General features: G+C 37.4%; 1 protein-coding gene and 1 long non-coding RNA gene across 5 annotated transcripts; both read left to right on the forward strand.

Annotated features, from left to right (window-relative positions):
- Positions 1-1,703: 1,703 nt before the first annotated feature.
- LOC147762683 (uncharacterized) lies at positions 1,704-4,306 on the forward strand. 2 transcript variants are annotated; one of them, XR_015334069.1, is made up of 4 exons: positions 1,704-2,739; positions 2,982-3,075; positions 3,489-3,632; positions 3,814-4,306. It is a non-coding gene; the product is annotated as an uncharacterized LOC147762683 (long non-coding RNA). The 2 variants fall into 2 exon arrangements; XR_015334070.1 differs by having other exon boundaries at positions 3,489-3,592.
- Positions 4,307-5,500: 1,194 nt separating this feature from the next.
- LOC106175649 (uncharacterized) lies at positions 5,501-20,210 on the forward strand. Of its 3 annotated transcripts, XM_087011563.1 has the most exons (19): positions 5,501-6,618; positions 6,707-6,831; positions 10,446-10,571; positions 12,183-12,286; positions 12,459-12,551; positions 12,769-12,885; positions 13,060-13,176; positions 13,347-13,463; positions 13,635-13,751; positions 13,931-14,047; positions 14,213-14,329; positions 15,299-15,421; positions 15,661-15,783; positions 16,508-16,630; positions 16,914-17,036; positions 17,449-17,571; positions 17,818-17,940; positions 18,076-18,204; positions 19,013-20,210. In XM_087011563.1, the coding sequence occupies exons 2-19, from the start codon at positions 6,758-6,760 to the stop codon at positions 19,483-19,485; spliced, it is 2,439 nt and encodes an 812-aa protein (XP_086867689.1). In that variant the 5' UTR covers positions 5,501-6,618; positions 6,707-6,757; the 3' UTR covers positions 19,486-20,210. The 3 variants fall into 3 exon arrangements, with proteins under 3 accessions (XP_086867689.1, XP_086867691.1, XP_086867690.1); XM_087011565.1 differs by lacking the exon at positions 17,449-17,571; XM_087011564.1 differs by lacking the exon at positions 13,635-13,751.
- Positions 20,211-21,620: the final 1,410 nt, after the last annotated feature.

Here is a 21,620-nt window from a genome sequence, read left to right on the forward strand (position 1 = left end):
TGATGTAAGACCTGGAAAAATTAATGCTAAGTTTCCTTACTTATACCATAGCTTGCAAGACATTTCACCGTAGCATTTATAAAAACTGCTTTGTAAAACTTTTGCACTGCTGTACAAGAAGCTCCTCGTAATTTGTTGTATTATCAAGGTCTATTAAAGGCAGCATCTTCCCGGCAGCCTTCTGTAAAAAGTTGGGTATCCACAACGGAGAAGTTACAAACGTGTGTTGTAATGGAGGGAAAATACAACGCCTCTACGCGAATAATATTAAGAGAAAAAGAATAAAACTCCGCGGTCGCCATGATGAAATGAACAGAAAAGTTAAACGGAGCTACTGCGGAGTAACAAGCCGGCGTTTTATAACACTTAGATTAACCTGGGCTCCGTAGCTCGAAAGCATCGAGGATATTATACGGGGCGAGTTATTGAATAGAGGCGCTTGCGCTCGGTCGCAATTCGAGATGCCTTTGAGTTACGGAGCCCTGAACTGATTGAAACTGTTTATGTATTATTGTCACAATACGTGTCACAATGCTGCTTGGCAAACTTCTTTACTAGGTGTGGCAGACATTCTTATGAGTTGACTAGGGCTGAAAGCTATGGTGTTTCATATTACGTATTCCTTACACTAGAGGGAATGTTACAAGATGAAAGTTTGGGAAACTTCCTATCTCACCTCTGAGAAACGCCAAAACAGGCGGAGTTCCGTTATCAGTATTATTCATTGTGTTGATGAGAGTAATAATACAAAGGGCGGGATATTTTGTGAATAACCTCCAGGGACAAGGTTTAATGCAGTAGCACAAAAGTATGAGAACCCGGACCTTACCAAACTCCATCGTTATGTAAAGGCAGACATAAAGGAGGGCTGATTAAGCGTAACTCTTGACGCACCTGCTTTCATGTGCCACCCAAATTTAGTTGCACCACCAGCGCGGCGCTGGCGGTACACATGGTTTTAGTCCAGACCCGTCTCGTCCGTCTCATCCGCCGGCTCTGTCGGCTCCGTTGGCTCTGACGTCACTACAACGTTACTGCTTCTCCTTCTAGTAGTCTACAAGAGCCTGCATACCTTTCTCTTGGATTGAGGTCACATATAATCTAAACTCGATCCACGTAAATCTTGGGCTTTGTCAGTGCTAGGGTCTAGGTGTGGAGCTTGTCATGGTTACTGTTAAATTCGTGACCTTGAAATTGACCTTTGACCCACTTTTCACGATGAACTGGGCTTTGTAACTTTTCCCATCCTTTATATCTCCATAAATAGCAGAGACACGCCCATAATAACTAATCAAACTTTTACAGGAAGTCATATCCTGGCAGTCTAATTGTGACCTTGAAATTGACCTTTTGACCTACTTCTCACCATGAACTGACCTTTGCAACATTTCCGTCCCTTACATCTCCAAAACTGGCAGAGGTATGTATACTGAACAAAAATATAAAAGCACGAATGAATACGTTGATTTATTTTCATGTATGGAACGAGAGTGTGTGGCCAACATTAACAGCATAATTTCCTCAAATAGACATCACTTTTGAGAGCATTACGGAAAGTTTAAATGCATAGTACAAGAGTTGGGGCATCAACTATACCATGGGGGTCAACATCCTGAGTTCACAGACACTAATAACAAGTATGGCCACCATAAGCTTCGTACAGAGCACTACACCGGTAGAGCATAGGCATCATTAAGAGCGCGTCCATGAGAAAGCCAGACAGATCAGTCAGAAGGCGGCAAGGTGGGGGTCAGCAGATTTTTATAATTTTTGGTGTGGTAAACCATCAACATAAAAGATATTGTGAGCCACTGGCTTTCCTTTTTTGGATCATTAGTTTTAGAGATATGGGGGCAGATCTTTTATTGGCAATTTTGCCAAAATATAGCATTTTTTAGCTCTTGAAAAGTTATAATTTTAAATATTCTTTTAAAAATTCATGTACATCATAAGGAATTATTTAGGTAAGCCACATGATAGGTTAAGGAAAGACCTTTAATATCCAGTACAGATTTTTTTAAAAAGGCACTGTCATGACCACACAAGGTTGATTCTAATAAGGCATGTTTTCCATATGCTTGACCCCCTCCCCTTCTTTAAATGCACACAACTTCTTTTTTGCAGGTTGTATCCATATAATTTTGGTATGTGCTGATAGAAAAGGGTTGAAAAATAAATTTTGTAAAATAAAATCTGTGTTAAACCTTGTAAAATAAGAACTATAACAATTTTAAAAAGGGCCTAAAAACGAATATTTTTATACTACTTAAATGCTAAACTGTTTCTTCAACTAAATTAATAAGTCAAAACCATGTATAGGTTTGTGAAAAGCCCTTAAAATAATTATGTTTGCCTTGCAGACGAACTTATGAAGCTTAAATACATTTTTTAAATTTGTTTATGCTATAGAAACTAAATGTAAAATAACGATGCTAACTCTGTGACCTATTTTCAACATGGCGGGTACTAGGATTATCACCGGAGCAACTGTGGAGCAAAGCACATCGTCTTCACAGTGTTAAAACATAATACTTTCTTAAATTTATGAAGAACACGCACTAGAGATGCTTGGGTACATCTCAGAAGGATTGGTGTGCACCAGAATATAACAAGAAATGACCATAGCAGCTGGTCGTCCTTAGAATTTGCATTTTTGGTTGAACCACTTTAGACTGTTGTCAGGCTTGGGTTCCTCAATATATCCATCTCATCGATTAAGCTCTGGATGTTTGTTGTAAGGTAAGTGATCAGTGGTGGCAAACATATACTAGAATCAGATACACTAAAAACTCAAACCAGTTTAAATAATAAGTTTGAATATTATTCAGTAATATAAAGAATATTAAGCAAATTTAAAAGACGTACTGGTATATTTCAATTCACAGAGTTTTACTTGATTTCTGTTTCATGGTAAACATGTATGCTGAAAAGAATTAACTGTGTATCTAACTTATGAAGTATATTTTTGCATTAAATTCTAGGGCTTTGTTACATGTGTTATCATAACACAAACAGTTAAGGACTATACTGAGCTTGAAGAAATCTTCATTAGAAATTTCTTACCCAGAATCAAAGGTATGTAACACAAATTCAGTTTCAAGTTTTGGCATTTTAGGGGATGTTACTTGTGCAGTTTTTTATATTTTAGTTTTATATTCACTATGCGGATTTATGTGTGTTTACAATGAAGTTGAAGTTAACCGCCTAGCTTTATGTGACTTTGTAACACAGTGTGCTTCAATTTTCAAGACTTACATATTACACAGGACACTTGTAACTAAAAGTACTTTAGTAAAATCAGGAAAACTTTGCGGTCCATTATGTTGTTCATGTTGCTTTGCAAGGGGGCGTGCCAGACAATTAAGCTGACTGAGCCTGAGTGTGATATTCCGCTGAGATAGATTGATCCTGCTACAATAGTTTCTATTCTGAACACAGTAAGCCTCTGTTGTTGTAAAGCATTTATTGATGTAATGTTTATTTTTCAGATTTTACATTCTAGGCCTGTATGTGAACCTTGACCTGGACAATCTTACGGACAATAATAGAAAAGTCACCTGAAATTGCACAGGCAAATTCATCAGATTCAGATGTGAGCACCAACTGGAACACTTCCACGGAGAAGAAAAAAGGTTTACATTTTTTTCATTTGTTTCTTTTTCTATCATGAAATTCTGGTAGCTACAATCATGCATATTTGATTTCCTTTTTTATACTTATGCAATGTGTTTGATCAGAATATTATTTAGTAATTGTTCTTATACAGCAATTAACATGAGTTTAAAATATGTTTAATACATTTTCTTTTGACAGCCTGTCCTGCCATCTTCAGGTAGACGCAGTAGTGGATATCCTGGCAAACCTCTATTGGACTTAGAGCCACCTTGGGTCAATCCCCCATAACAAATGTGCATCTTAGGCTTGGCAATCTCAATCAGTTTTGTAGGAAAGGAGGATTGGCGCCATTGAATTGACAAATATTGACAATTGACAGTTCAGTCACACTAAACTATAGTGGCATGTTGCTTCAAGTTACCACACTTATTCTAAGATTGCTGAATTATCATTACTGTAGGAGACCCTGGATCTCTCAACCAGAAGAAGAAACTTGGGGATCAATCAGTTATAAGATTAAAATCTGTGGAACACTACCCATCACTGTTGTGTTCAGTATATGGAAAAGATGACCGTGATATTGGAACCTTGGAGATTCATAACTTGATTTCACTCCTGTAAAAAGTAACTGCTTTGTTCTTTTACTGTCCAATTGATAATATGAAAATAAAGTACTCCTCCAGTCATTGTATGTTGCTGACTCTGTTTTGTCTTTATAGAAAAAGAATATAGATATCAAGATATCACATGTATTTACAAAGCCTATGAATCATTTGAAAGGAAAAAGAATGGTTGAAAAATGCAATATAAATCATTTCAAGTTAATTAGTTAATTATTAATTAGTGTTGCACTTGAGAAAACTGATAAAATGAGACAGTCATTCCCTTTTACCTTTAGAAAAATCATTTGTAATTTTTTTCTCTATTGCTCCCTGAAAATAAGGTATATACACAATGCTGATGACACTGGATATGCACAGTAATAACTTATTAAATTGGGGGGGGGGGGGGTGTGAATAACTTGTCACTAGTAATTTAAATTTATTCAGAAGTTGTATGGCTTTGTTTGAAAAGAATATTATTTGAGCAATCCTGAATTACAGATCTCAAAATAAAAAAAAAAAAAAAAAAAATGCAAAAATGGGCCTCTTCATTTGAGGAATTAGGGTAACTGTATTTTGGGACATATTTGATGGCAGCCATTTTGTATTTATAAAAATTGGATAGATTTGCCCTTATCAAAGCATAGTTTGAATTCCTGGCTGTGAGTCTTTGATTAAATTTGATTATTGGAAGGTATTATCTCAAAATGTACTGATATCTTGATTTCGGCCGTTTGGTTTTCTGCTAAAATTGCTAAAGTTTGAGGCACTTTTTCAATATCTTCTGTTGTGTTTAACACACTTTTTGAAATTTGTATGATGAAACCAATATATGCTTAGGATCCCTATAAAATTTTATGGCTGTCAAGCCTGCAAAAAGAGAGATATGAATGCTTGAACATTGCTTGGTAGAAAAGTGAGTTTGGGGGGTGGGGTCATAAAAGTGGGTGTGGCTCGTTAGTTTGTGGGTTAAACTGAAATTTAGTAACATATTCTCAATGGCAAATGGCTGGTTTAAATAGGTAAATTTTCAATTAATTTTAAAAAGTCATCAGTTTTGACATATTTGCTTATGAAGTGGCTTTATTGACCGAAGCTGAAAATCAAGCCAAAAATGGCCAAAACATATAATATCATATTATAATTATATCCAATGATTTCTTTTGGGATTGTTGCCTTCAATCTTAATATCTCCTATATATGCAACAATATTATGAATTTGGTTGAAATCTGTTGACCCCCACCTTGCCACCCTCTGACTGGTCCTATCATGGACACACACTTAAGTTGTCAATAGTGGCCTGAGGGATATTATCCCATTCCTCCTGGAGTGTTGGTTAACATTCTCAGTAGCTGGAAAATGATGGCGAAACGCTGATCCAGAATATCCCACATGTGTTGGATGGGCGACATATAGGGTGTGGTAACACATGGTCGGCGGGCATGTGGGCGGTTCCTAGTGCTGCCAGTGTCTCTGAAGCGTGTTCTCAGACGGCTAACAGTGGAAAGATGCACAATCAGGCATGCTGCAACTTCTGTTACCAACAAGCCAGCATTAAGCGTGCCGTGCCTCATGATTTCAGACATTTGTGGCATGTTGACAAGTGACAGAAATGCACATTTTGGTAAGCCCTTTTATTGCCTAGAATGTAAGGAGTGTCTGTGTATTGGTCATGCAGATTGACTTCCACTCCGTCATGCTCCATTAGTCTTACGGGTGGAAAAACTAAACCTTTAAGTATACTCACGGGGAGCGGCAAAGTGAAACCAGACCACTATACTTGATCAATACAAATCCGTCAAATCACAAATAAACCATCAACCTGGGCATATTTCAGTATTATCTATTCCACCTGACCATTTTAGTTTCGTGCGTTAATATTTTTGTTCAATATAAATAGTTGCTATTGAACTTGAATAGGAAGTCATTATTGGTAATCTAACAGTGACCTTGACATTGACCTTTGACCTTCTTTTCACCATAACTGAATTTTGCACATTTTCTATCCCTTATACGTACAAAATTGACAGAGAAATGCCTATAGTTATTATTGAAATTGAATAGGAAGTAATATACTGACAATTTAACTGTAACCTTAAAATTAACCTTTGACCTACTTTTTGCCATTAACCATACTTCACAAATTTGGATTTTACCTTTTATTTATCTCCATGATTTATTTGGAAATTTGTAATTTTCAACAAAAACATTGAGAACTCTTATTAACTGCATTTTTTTAGAGCTTGTCAAACACGACACTGGAAGTGGTATCCTTTTTTTGTTTTCCATACGAATGGGCTTACTTCAACTGGTGGTACAATACCCGGAGACGGTATCGCCTCTCTGATCCTCCAGTTATCCCGGATTTTAGGCCGATGATAACAGTTTACATCTCCTCAGGTAACTGAAAACGCTTTTTAATGGATAAACATGGTATCAAGAATACACAAATAACTAACTCTTAATCTCATGATTGCGTCATTTACAGGCTCCCGACATTTAACGTGCTGCAGACGATACACGGAAGTAAACGGTGAAAATGGGTGCGACCAGTTGGGGAGTGCTGTTGGTTATTCTGCTTCAGCAGGTGGGCGAAGTCCGCACTTTGACAGGGTACGCTGATTTGTTTTCGCTTTCTTTCCATTTAATTAAACTAATTATTTAGTCATACGAGGGTGAAATGAGTTGATGTAGGATGGGGGTACATTAGAGAGAGGGAGATCAAGGATAGCATATATTTTATTTACCTACAAAAAAAAAGCCTCCATTTCTGCATCACTACTTTCGGGGCACCCAGTGTTACCAGTAACTGGAAACAGCAGAGGCTTGCTGATTATATAGAGGTGAATTTACAGTGAACTTAGGGTGCCCCAAAAATAACAATACTTCACAAACAAATATCAATATCATTTAATACAGACTTGACATTTAATGTGGAATTTTCCAAATCATTTTTCATCAGTTTTTCCTATTTTGCTGACTGATAAATGAAAATAAGGATTAAAATCGTGTTATAATAACTTTTAATTATCTCTTTGTTGTCATTGTGACATCAGTTCATTAATGGAATTCACCAGAGAAGCAAACAAAAACACATTGCCTATACTATGTCGTACGACAACCATTAAAAGAGATTTTTTGGACCTCCATATTTTCCATATTATTGTCTGTAAAAGAGTCACACGCTCCACAAAGGACCCTCATGTCAGTCACTAGTCACAGTAACGGTCGCTGTTACGCCTGACCTCTTTTGGATATAACCAGCGCTCTCAAGTGGCAAGGCATTCCTTGGGATAGGTTTTTAAAGTTCAATCTGAAATAACATTCCAGGCATCGGTCAAAATCTGTCCAATTTGGTCCATTGTTGTAGGACATGCAGGTCATTGATTCGGCGAGTAATGGCATACCTACATATTGACTATGTGGTTCAAATATGGCGATTTTGATGACCAAGGTAGCTGCTCATTCCCTTGGATCTGTACTTAATTTGCTATTAAAAGTGCTCTGTGTGAACTGTCAATCTCACCGTGCAACCTAAAATTGTTCCTAAGTTGCCCACTATCAAATGATAACCAGGTGGTTCCCAGATTATTTCTTTATTTGATCTGGTTCAGGATTTTGTCAATGACTACCATTGGTGTTTTGGCGCTGTTAATGACCTTAGTCACTTTAGACGCGGCGCACGCTTCATCGTTGGCCTCTTCTGGATGTCTGTAAACTCTATTTTAGCTGTTGAGCGGTACAGGTGAAAACTGACCTCAATAAAGAAAGCCACAAGATGTCAGTGTTCAACCCAGAAACAGTCAAGGTCCCCAGTTCATTAGAGAAACATACAACGATGTTTAGCTATTTACGGTGGGTTCCTCGGAAGTCGTCTGGTATTCTAACCTGCTAAAACCAGTTTGTTGTTCTCTAAGGGCCTTGAAAAATGCATTTTGGTGGCAATTTACCCCCCTCCCATTCTGAACGGACAGGGTAGTTTTTATTTGATTGCAACAGCATATCCCGAAAGACAGTGGGTCCTGTACCCTGGTGGTAAGATTTCAGTACATTGGGTTTGGCCTCTGTGTAGGTAGATCAGTCTGGGCATTACTCTATAAAACTGTGCGGACCGTTTCGTTTGGCGCAATTATCTGTCTGGCAGTGCCTGTCTTCTTCGCACCATTCTGCCACAGATTAACAAATTCGTAAAGCACTGCATAGCTCATTTTACACAATGCACAATCGACCACTTGCATGCAAAATTTCAAATTCTTCTTTGCAGTTGTTGCCGACATATGGATACTGTAATGGAACAAATTTTTAACAATCGTTATCAAAGTAATTCCTATCATTATGGGCCGTAAAGACCCTCATGGGAGCGTCCGGTAAATATTTGGGCGTTTGTAACAATTTATTGATTCATGTGACTGGAACCATTACCCTCGTCAGCACTGTGGCCAATAATTCTGGCGAGTTATACAACATGAGCAGGACGACCTTGCGGTACAGAAGTAACATTCTGGTGCTAACAACGTCTTTACGAGTTTACCTATTCCCCTTCCCCTTTCATAGGTGAGAACGATAAAATTATCTCCTGACACAGAGCCTACCTCACGCTGGGTGAAGATACAACGGAAGAGGCACAGAGGATACTACTCGTTCGAGGTACCGATTGAGGGAGTTTCTACTCCCTCTGGCAGGTTCACTGGGGCGGTTGGTCGAATCTGATGGGACAAGGCTACGCTCGAGGCTCCGATTGAGAAAGTTTCTACTTTCTCTGGCAGGTTCACTGGGGCGGTTGATTGTTGGTTAGTTAGGAGGAGTGATACGTTGGCAGGAGTACCAACGACAGGGAAAATCTCCGTCAGATTCTCCCGACAGGCTTTGCGTAGCAACGAAGGCCTGAGTTACGTTGGCTGGGGCACCAACGACGAGGGAAATATCTCCCGTGTAGAGTAGGCAGACCTTAGGCAGGAGGTCGATTAGGACAAGCGATACGTTGGCCGGGGGCACCAACGTTAAGGGATATCTCGGTCAGATTATCCCGACAGGGTCAGCGTAGCTACGGGACCCTAGGTTACCGTCGGCAGGAATAATTCCGAAGTGAAGCCCACCAGTACCAGTACCAGTACGATGTCAACCGATGTCTACACCTCCTAGGATTATTGACTTTACCTAGTAGCACCCTGGATTATGCATTTATATTAAACTCTTCATCAGTATCATTTAAATTATATCTGGACACATTGAACTTTTTATTGCCTTCTTACAAACTTCGTTGGATTTAAATAAAACTGTTTATTGACAAAAAGAACTCTGTTTCTTGGGATTGAACTTTTAATAGCACGCTACCTTTAGACTCAAAAACCGCTACAATACTTTTTTGACAGAACCATGTTTTGCCAAAGCCAAGCTTTGACCTGCCAATTACTGCATATTACATAATGCAGCAGCTCAACAAACCTGGTATTCTGTTAATTGGTAGCGACACACCTGACTACACACTCTTTCATTCACATATCTTATATGAGATCGGAGTTTGTGAAAAAAGAACGCATTTTCACTTACATGTAGGCATACCTTCGAAACTGAAATATTCCATATTAAATGTCAAGTCTGTATATTCTTCTTCTTCTTATTTATTTTATTCAGAATGCGTGAAATGTGCCCTGTATTAGTTTTGGCATGGATTCTGTCCGTATCAATTAATGTGTTAACTCTGCCCCGTTTTGATTAATGCTTGAACTCCGCCCTTGGCAATTTAAGCACCCTTTAAACTTAACATGCGTCCTTTCTGCGTCTCGTAGTACGGCCCTGTTTGAGAGCAAAAATAAATAAATACATAAATAAATGAATAAATAAATAAAATATGAATAATACTTGACGTGCTGATAACTAGCCATTGGGCATTCATTTTACTATCAAAGCGATGATTGCACCTCCTCAACCTCAGCGATGCCAGTTGCATGGTAGCACAAAGGACGCAGAAAGGAAGCCTTCCATTGTAAAAGGGGTTTAACACGCGAATCCTGCTCTGTATCGTTTAATGCATGAACTCTGGCCCGTATCAATTAATGCATGAACTCAGCATTGTGTCAATTAATGCATGAACTCTGCCCCGTATCAATGCATGAAATGGAGGTGTTTCGTATCAATTAATAGCTGAGCTTTGTACCGTTTTAATTGATGCATGAACTCGGTTCCGTGTCAATCAATGCATGAAATACATGCATGTCCTATTTTAGAACGCACGTATGCACTCAACAGAAAAGCAGATCGGTGATGGTTTCTCAACGAGCAAGCAGGCAGCAATATCAACGATATATATATAGTTGTGGCCTGTTCGGTTGGGCTCGTTGTACAGGTGAAAGGTAAGTAGAGTTAGACTATACTTATTGTGTGATAAAATTAATGACCATATAGGTTGTGACATTTTACAGACATACGTTTGCACTGAAAGAAGCAGTAGATCAGTTATGATTTACACCTCAGCGTCTCGGCAGCAGTACCAAAGGTACTCCACTAAAGCCTTTTGGAGGTCGCAGACAGCACGTAGAAAATTTTCGACATGATCAACAGCCGCTGAGTGAGGTCAACGAATTCTCAAAAAATGGATAAAAGGAAAGTTTGGCGTAGTCAAACGAGATTTTATGGCGACAACAATCTCCAGAGCTTATTTACGCACATGCGCATTCTGCACATGCTAAATTCTACTTAGAGGGGTGGTCCCAATTGAGGCACATGTTGCTACTTATACCATGGAGTGTCACTCGTACTTATTTCTTGCTCACCACGTGCTCTCTCTGCACGTGTGGACCTTACGGGCTTCGTGCATGTTGAAAGAATAGTGGTCACTCCATGCGCACGGACCGTGAGTTTAAAAGGAGGGGCATGAACGAAAAAGCAATGTTTCTGCCTTTTATTTCAAGTTTTAAAATGCCTAAAAAGACAGCAAAGAGCAAGAGTGGGAGAGGAGGATCGGGGGCAAGCCGGTATGATTGGGCTCACCATCTTTGAACACTGCTGCGGATATAATAATATCCTCAACCATGTTTTTATACCAATCTTTTTGGCCGTGAACCAGACGTAGAAGCCCGTACGTTGGGTTGGGACCCAGGCTTTATGTGCGGGTTTGCAGGGTGGAAGCCGTTCAGCAGATACAGGTAGAGGATTGGGGGGGGGGGGGTTGTAGATCCCTCTTTTTTATCCTTTTTGTATTTTCTGTCTAATCTAGACTTAAGTGATTAAAGTAAAATGTTCTTCTATCTTCAATTTATAACAATTCCCTTTTTTCGTAATTCAACATAATATATTGCATGTTTATACTAAAGTGCTTCATCTACAATGATAACTCAAACGGAACTTGCTTTTGTTTATACTTCAGTCGTTTTATTAGCTTAATCAGCTCACGTGGGAAATTAAGAAGTCATGGGGTTTCAAAATATTCGGCATCAAATAAGTGTAAAGTATGTCGCATAACCACAAATTTCTGTCCTATAGTCTTTGGCGCCAATCTGATAGATTTACCTTTCTCTTTCTTTCCTGGACTATACTTATTCAGTTTCATCAGTTAATATGAATGGGAAGTTCAATGGCGTTGGTGTTTGATATACATGTATCTACTGTATGCAGGGGGGTTCCAAGTTAAATATCAATCACAGCAAAAATATGTGCAGGATATAGGGTACGCGGTAGCCCCTGGTCGCTGTTTGTATTCGCTCAAGGGTTATTCCTTTCTTAGAATAAGTTTCCTTTGTGTCTGATTAAACACTAACAAAGTGGTTATTAAAGCATAAACTATAACTATGCCAGTTAATGATAGGAATTGCGAAAAAGAGTATGTAGATCGTAATTGTTTTAGCAGTTCTGGAATTGGTGATAAAGATAAAATGACTGAAATTTACAATTTCTTACAAAATATTAGTTGGGGAAATGACAGCCCGTATAATTCATATCTTCCCCAACAAGCTTCACGTTTTCAGATCCTATACAGCATATTACTCCCGGTCAGTGTACCACACACAATATTATCAGACTCACGTCTGCTGCTCTGGCTGGAAACAAACCGGAACAACCTGTAACACACGTAAGTGACACACATATGAAATACAAACAATGCTTTATCTATTTCTATTAATTTATTTATCATTTAATTTATTTCATCCTACTTTAATAAAGGACATTTTCAATAAATGTTAAGTTTTAACATAATCCTGGTTCATTTTCCTTGACTAGTATGCATTTCTTTTCTATAAAAGCAATCTGTAGTCGTGGGTGTGTCCACGGCTCTTGTACCGCCCCCAATGTGTGCACCTGTACAAGCGGTTACAGTGGAGCACTGTGTGATGTTGGTAAGTAGACGTTGTAGTAGTAGTAGTAGTAGTAGTAGTAAGAATTAATAGTTACAATTACTATAGGTTTTTTAGCAGCAATACAAGTAGTATAGTTACTGTAGTAACACTGCAGTTAGAAGTACTTTTTCAAATTGTCTTGTCATGCATTCAAGAGAATGCTGAAATTATTCGTGCATTAAATGCATCCTCTTTGTGGTCTTATACTTTGTTGCAGATATCAACGAATGCACGGGTTCCCATGGCTGTCAACACAACTGTGTGAATACTGCAGGAAGTTACAGGTGCACGTGTAGAACTGGTTATGTATTGTATGGCACTAAAAACTGTAACGGTGAGTTTTACGTTGAAGAAAAGAACAGATATTTCAATAATTGTCTATATTATTATTATTATTATTATTATTATTATTATTATTATTATTATCCTGTCTTGTCATGCAGTCAAGAGAATGCTGAAACTATTTGGGTTTATTGCATCCCTTTTGTTGTCTTATATTTTGTTGCAGATATCAACGAATGCACGGGTTTTCATGGCTGTCAACACAACTGTGTGAACACTGCAGGAAGTTACAGGTGCACGTGTAGAACTGGTTATGTATTGTATGGCACTAAAAACTGTAACGGTGAGTTTTACTTTGGAAAAAATAACATGTATATCAATGATTGTCTATATTATTATTATTATTATTATTATTATTATTATTATTATTCTGTCTTGTCATCCATTCGAGAGAATGCTGAAACTATTTGTGCATTAAGTGCACCATTTTTGTTATCTTATACTTTGTTGCAGATATCAACGAATGCACGGGTTCCCATGACTGTCAACACTACTGTGTGAACACTGCAGGAAGTTACAGGTGCACGTGTAGATCTGGATATGTATTGTATGGCACTAAAAACTGTAACGGTGAGTTTTACTTTGGGGAAAAGAACAGATACTTCAATAATTGTCTATGTTATTATTATTATTATTATTATTATTATTATTATTCTGTCGTGTCATACATTCAAGAGAATGCAGGAACTTTTTATGCATTAAGTGCAACCAACCTCTTTGTTATGTCATACTATGTTGCAGATGTCAACGAATGCACGGGTTCCCATGGCTGTCAACACAACTGTGTGAACACTGCAGGAAGCTACAGGTGCACGTGTAGAACTGGCTATGTGTTGTCTGGCACTAAAAACTGTAACGGTGAGTTTTACGTTGAAGAAAAGAACAGATATTTCAATAATTGTCTATTTTATTATTATTATTATTATTATTATTATTATTATTATTATTATTATTCTGCCTTGTCATGCATTCAAGAGAATGCTGAAACTATTTGAGTATTAAGTGCATCCTCTTTGTGGTCTTATACTTTGTTGCAGATATCAACGAATGCACGGGTTCCCATGGCTGTCAACACAACTGTGTGAACACTGCAGGAAGTTACAGGTGCACGTGTAGAACTGGTTATGTATTGTATGGCACTAAAAACTGTAACGGTGAGTTTTACTTCGGAGAAAATAACATGTATATATATTTCAATATTTGTCTCTTTGTATTATTATTATTATTATTAATATTTTGTCTTGTCATGCATACAAGAGAATGCTGAAACGATTTGTGCATTAAGTGCAATTACTTTGTTGTCTTATACTTTGTTGCAGATATCAACGAATGCACGGGTTTTCATGGCTGTCAACACAACTGTGTGAACACTGCAGGAAGCTACAGGTGCACGTGTAGAACTGGTTATGTATTGTCTGGCACTAAAAACTGTAACGGTGAGTTTTACTTTGGGGAAAAGAACAGATATTTCAATAATTGTCTATTTTATTATTAATAATATTATTGTGACAAGCTAACAATGGGGAGAACATGCTTATGTTGCGATATTAATAAGCAAAACTAATGAACAATCTAATACATAGTGAAAACCAAAACTGAAATAAGATAAAATGAAACTTGGAACATTACAATAAGCACCATAGAACCAAGGTTTTTAACCCTTAAAAACCCATAACATCCAGTGGTAATTTTCCAGATGCCTACCACATTGAAAATAAGCATGATTTATGTAACCAATATTTTTTGAGAAACAGCGGTTGTTTCGAGCACCGATCTCATGGAATGGATCAATTTATTTATTTTTCTGACATAAACGAATATACTGCATGGACCCATAGGTGTGATCACACGTGTCATAATTCTATTGGTAGTTACTACTGCACGTGACGAGATATAGAAAAAAATCATTTAATTCTCCAAAGGTCCATCAGATTTCAAGAAATGTTCTAGATTATACTTTAAAATATGTACGATAATTCCGCAAAGTTTCGGTTATCTTCGTCATTTTAAAATGTATTAAAATTTCTTGAAATTTGACCTTTGCAGGATCCATTGAAATTTTTGTGGAATCTGTTATTTTTATTTTTTTATTTATTTATTTATTTATTTTTTTTTTGGAGGGGGTCAACTATGTATGTTTATATCTGAGTTATTTTGTTAGTAAATGAAAGTATAGTTCACATATCTGTAGCTTACTGCATTGAAATTGCATAGATCAGTATACTGTATTTCATAATGTCATTATGTAGCGGTCTATATTGTGTACTGGGGATTTGCGTGGTAGATCTTCCTTGTACTCGAAGTTCGTAGTGCGTGATTCAGAGACTATTTAACATATTGGGTTTAATCTAAACTACACAAAAATGGTAAGGTCATATCTATTTTGAAACAAATGTTCTTTTCAGATATTGATGAATGTTCAACCAATAAAGGTGGATGTTCTCAAGTATGCTCCAATATCCCGGGAAGTTACCGCTGTAGTTGTAATGTTGGCTATGCCCTGCAGGCGGACAGCCACTCGTGTAGAGGTACATTGTGTTTGCTGTGGTCCCTATAAAAATATAACAGGAGTTAGGACTTGATTTTTCAAACACGAGATTTCGATTGTTGCCAATTATATAGGGACATCTCGCATTTTGGAACAAAGACTGATTCAAACAATATGTGATAATTCGTGATTTATTAATTTTGAAAATATTGAGCTAATATTTGATGCCATTAAGTAAATCCAGATGTCTAACGAATTTGATTTTTAACATAACCAAAGATAGCGACGAATGTTCCACTGGCAATGGTGGTTGTACTCACACCTGCACCAACACGGTGGGAAGTTTCTTTTGTACCTGCAGGACTGGATTTGTGTTGGATGGGAACGGTCTGACTTGCTCTGGTAAGGGTGATATAGGGTTCATAATAATATAACTCTGTTATCGATACAAATATATATATATATATATATATATATATATATATATATATATATATATATATATATATATGCCAAAGGCCCAGACAAAATCTAGTCCTACGCCTAAGAAGTCCAGACCCCATGTTAATTACGCCCTGGCTGGGCCGTCTTTATGGTGCATTGTTAACAGCATAAAGGGCATGTTTATTGACCATTTTGTTTGTGTGGCATGTGTAATTAAAAAGGGGATGTCTTAGACCAAGTTAACTGGCCATTAGGATACAATTTTAAAAACTAATAAGGTCTCAAATTTATCTTTCAATACCATACTTACATTCGACATCAATCTGAAAGATTTAACGATGTTTTTTTTATTTCAAACTATATTGTTTGCAAAGCCTAGTATCCGTTTTTGATTGATTCTTTAAAATAAGAATACAAATCTGTGATATATGTTATGTTATAGAAGATATCACTCAGAATACTGTGAAATGGTCCATCATACACACTCTTTTCTATGAATCAAAATCCAGAAATTTGAACAACTTGTAGTTTAAAAAAATGAGTGAGTGTTACTTAAAACGTTTTGTAATGTTCGAAAAAATTGAAAATATATGTGTTAACACGTTTACATTTAATTGGTAAAACTTATGCTGATTATAACCAATATCAGAACTAAATGTGAGCTTATTTATCTCAATTTAAGACCATGACGAGTGTTTAACGTCCCATCATGGCTGCGAGCAGAAATGTAACAACCTTCTTGAGAGCTACTACTGTTCCTGCAACAAAGGCTACGTCCTTGCTGCCGACAAGAAACTCTGCAACGGTAAGGCAAAGAAGCCGTCTATTTTACAAAAAAAAAAAAAAAAAAAAAAAAAAAAATCGAATCAAATCTTCTGCTTTCCTATTTTTACTGCCCATAAAATATGGCTCTCGGGTGATGGAATGCATTTGTCCAAAATAGCACGTGTAAGGTGCTTTATACTGATCTGAGTGCCAAATGCTATATCCAGTTAGCACATAGTTGGTAAAGCGATGAAGCCGATTGAGACAAGATAGCACTGGTTTTGTAACATTGGTAAAATTCATATACGAATTATGTTTTTCAGATGTTGACGAATGCAGTAACGGGACTCATGCATGTGAAAATAACTGTCACAATACACGTGGTAGCTACACGTGTTCATGTAGAAATGGGTATGAACTGGCGTCCGATGGACGTGGATGTACAGGTAAATACAGTGTTATCAGTCCATATACATAATACGCATCGCAGTGAAAATGACAGACGTGCATGCTCATTCACAGGTGTCCTTGAAGAGAGGTGCTTGTTAAAAAAGTTTAAGAATAATTAAAAAGAGAAGAAAACGAGTGTTGGACGTCACATTATGGCTGTGAGTAATCTTTTTGGCAATTACCTCTGCTCTTGCAATAAAGGTTTTGGTCTTGCCACTAACAAGAAATTCTGCACCTCTGTGTCAAATATGTCATTTAACTCGAAAACTTTCTTCCTTACATTCATTTTTGTAATTTCCCGTAATGCATTCATAGGGGTAAACATTTTGCCTAAGGTTGTAATTCCAATAACTCTATTTAAGCAGGATGGTGGAAAATAATATTTTAACATGTTTTACTTTTTTCCAGATGTTAACGAGTGTAGTAACGGAACTCATGCCTGTGATCATAACTGTCACAATACACGTGGTAGCTACACGTGTTTATGTAGAAATGGGTATGAACTGGCCTCCGATGGACGTGGATGTACAGGTAAATAGTATGCCATTAAGCTTGTATATATTAGCTTCTATAAATATATATATATATATATATATATATATATATATATATTTTTTTTTTTTTTTTGTGGTGAACATGCTTCAATGTACATGTAGTTGTATATGCTAGATGAAATTTTGATCTTAGTAAATGATAAAAGCAAATGTCTTTCCCAATAAAACCGCTGGATTTTGTAACATTTGGTCACATTCAACAAATCTACATTTTACTTTTCAGATGTTGACGAGTGCAGTAACGGGACTCATGTCTGTGATCACAACTGTCACAATACACGTGGTAGCTACACGTGTTCATGTAGAAATGGGTATGAACTTGTGTCCGATGGACGTGGATGTATAGGTAAAATATTCTACTGAACTTGATTGATGCATTTTATTTTTAGCTGATCATATAGCTAATGTAATTTCCAATACGACTTATTATTTTGGTAACATTTAGTCACATTACACAAAGTAACATTTCTTTTTTTTTCAGATGTTGACGAGTGCAGTAATGGGACTCATGTCTGTGATCACAACTGTCACAATACACGTGGTAGCTACACGTGTTCATGTAGAAATGGGTATGAACTGGCGTCCGATGGAAGTGGATGTATAATTATTGGTAAATAATATTATGCTTATGGACTCGCGTGCTAGGTAGCGAGCATGCTTTGCTTGACGCCATTAAGTACTAGACTAGAAACTTAACTTGCTGCTATTTGAACTGCCTGACAATATGCTTCATGGTCACTCCAGCTTGATGGGTTCATATTATTTGCCATTCAAACGCCATCTACAAGTTTCAATGGCCTGCATAAACTGTTGTCGATAAGAGGTTGTACGGATTTACCCTGAGCGCCACACTTATATATATAATGAGAGAGATAATATACTTAGTATTCTATACTTGAAGGTAGCTTACAATTGGTAAGCGTTGTGCCGTTACTCTGTGCAGATATTATTTTGAGTGTAAGGCCTACTTCTCGTCTTAACATGAAATAAGTCAACCACCTACAACTTAGGGTTAGTCTGTTCAATCCCCTTTCACTCGACGAAAAGGAGCCAAGGTGTTTTAATTCCGTGGTTGAACTCTTTGCGTTTGAAATGATATTAATACTGTGTACCGAGTGTAAAGGAACAAACATTCGTCATCAAGATAATTCAGTAACTAAGATTGTACATGTACGTATTATGAAACCTGATCGCTCATTATATCTATTTTATTGTATTTTTTAAAAATCGATAATGTAAGGGCACGCACGCACAAGACATTCAGGCTTTTGCAAAAATAATCATAATCATAATCATAATAATAATTATTAATAAAATAATAATAGTAATAATAAACTGTCCTAATATCAAACCATTGAAAATTGCATTGTATGAATTAGGAAAAAACTGTTACGTTCTGGTTTATAATTTTACCATAGGTCAACACTTGGAGGCGGTAGTTGATGCAGCAGCTCCAGGTGATCAGGGTACAGCAACGCCTGTAAGTCTGATCACCGGCGTGACATTCGCCGTCATTGTGGCCGTCGCCATCATCGCTATCTCGGTTTTCTTTGTATGTCGACACTATAGGAACAGGGACAGACGACCAGCGACAGAACGCTCCTCGGCACCAGCTGTTACCTATGAAAACACGGAATTCCTGACAGCATCAAAACACAGAACGGAGAAGAATCGTGATGGGAGGCAACATACGGGGCCTTGGACTGTGCAAACCGGTACTACTAATGTCTCGAACCCAGACCAGCCCTGTGAAGGCATTCTGGCAAAGGACAACGAGGAGCAGGGTGCGTACACGAAGTTAATCTTCGGAGAGGAGGTGCCGACACCTGTCGGTGAATATGAAACTTTGTCAGCCTACCAACGCAGAGCCCAGCAAAACGACTATGAATAGTCGGCTTAGAAATCATAGTAAGGTCGAGTCATTAGAAAAAAAGCAACAGAGGAGATTTGGGACCTAAGTTTTAATTTTTCTGACCATATAATATGGCAAACTAGATCGCTATTGAACTCTCTCTCTTCCTCTCTCTCTCTCACACGCACATACTCACACACACACACACACACACACACACATACACACAGAGCTTGCGTATGGACGATATTATATCTTGTATACCGACATGTACAGATTATGCACATATATTTGCACGTCCACGATACTGGTTAACAACATTGGGACATGGGCAACATGCCGCCGATCTTGTGAGCACGCTTTTCGCTTATAATAAGCATCGTATTTTGCTTTATATTCATAAATTTCTGAAAATATAACATTAAACAAAATGTTTAGTAAAGTGTACACTTACCTGTAACTTTGCAGAGATGAGAAAGCATGCTGCAATCCTGAATCGGCGGTTAAAAATGAAATTGTCTCTTGTGTGTACGCTTTCCGTTTATACAGGCATGACTGTAATGGTTTGTAAAAATATCATTCCTTATCACATGCCTACTATATAACTTATGTGGTATTCAATATGCGTTAGACTTTTATTTAGCATAAGATTGATTTTATTGAAAATTTCAGCAGGTTTCCCTTTATCATTGAGACATACCTTGGCTACTGGTGCGTCTATGACTGTGGAGAAATTACCGCCAATAAATTCGTTTTCCAGTTCATATATTTCGAAATTTCGTCATCATAATTGAAATTCACCTGTCTGTATCCAGACAGTAATTATTTTGTACTACATGAAGATATACTGCTCAACTTGTAGCTGTGTGCATAATTGGCAATTTCTTCAGGTTTTTTATTTTATTTTATTATTATTATTTTTTGTGATGTCTATGCTTCCATCAGAGACTTGGCTATTCTTTTTTTTTTGGATACTTGTGCACAGGGCCACATATTGATTTTTCACTAGATATAAAGAGATATGTCTCTGCATGGTTAAATAGATGGCTAATCTCTGTACTGTCACAGCAAAAAGGAAAAAAACTGCGGCCCTGGTAGAGGGTCACAAGGTCAACTACTGTGGATGCTTTAATTCGCAGTTTAAAACATCATAAAACGATACCGTTTACGAATTTTTAATCAATGTATAAAACGAAATTGATGTATATATCACCTAGCGGATAAGATAAATTTGATAATTGTAATACGGTAATAAAAAGCAATGGAATAAAAAGTAAAATAGTGGAATCTCCAAAGGATGAATAAGGATGCAAACAGTGTAAAATATATTCTATCATCTGAGCAAATAAGTTTCCCTAACAGAGAGCCTCGTGTTGCTCTCTGGACCTTGACTTCGGCTACGCTAAAATCTGGGTGTGTCTGTTTCCAAAGTTGTTAAATTATAGGCATTACTTCCGCGTCTGGGCCTGAATGCTACTTGTAAGGTTCTTTTCACTTCCAGTTGTTTGATGAAGCGCTGAATTCTGCACACGTATACAATGACATGGGTGTGCCCGAAATTGCTAACTGAGGCATTACTGATGCCCCTGGGCCTGGGTGCTACTTGTAAGGCTCTTTTCAATTCGAGCTGTTAAATTTATCGATAAATTATGTACCCGTTTACTTTGGCATGGGCGTTACCGAAGTTATTAACTGAGGCATTACTTCCGCGTCGGTTCCTAGATGCTACATGTACCTGTAAAGCTTTTTTTGCAGTTCAGGCTGCTTGATGTAGCGATAAATCCTGTATTGACAGTCCTAACGCTACGTAACGGGGGGAAGAGGGGGGTTAACTCCTCTTTCCAAGTTCTTCACAACTTCACTCTCTGTTGCTAAATTAATTTTAAACAAAAAATTTAAACAAAGATTGCGAATTACTCGACAAAAACTCTTCTATCAAGAAGAATAATATACTTAGTCGCTTATCCAAATTAAGCAGCCTTAACTAAGCCGAATATATAATTAGCCTGTCATTTATTTTTCACACACAAACCGGGATCTAACAGGATGTGCAATTTGAACATGTTCAGTAATACATCATACATATGTCACTTTTAAACCAACTTAAACAGACAGAAGTGACAAAACGAGAGTCACTTTCAACACTTCTCTTCGCACTGTTGGGCAGATAACTG

Source organism: Lingula anatina, chromosome 4 (genome assembly GCF_051362555.1).
Source record: "Lingula anatina isolate TDL-2025a chromosome 4, LinAna3.0, whole genome shotgun sequence".
Classification (NCBI taxonomy): Eukaryota; Metazoa; Brachiopoda; class Lingulata; order Lingulida; family Lingulidae; genus Lingula; species Lingula anatina.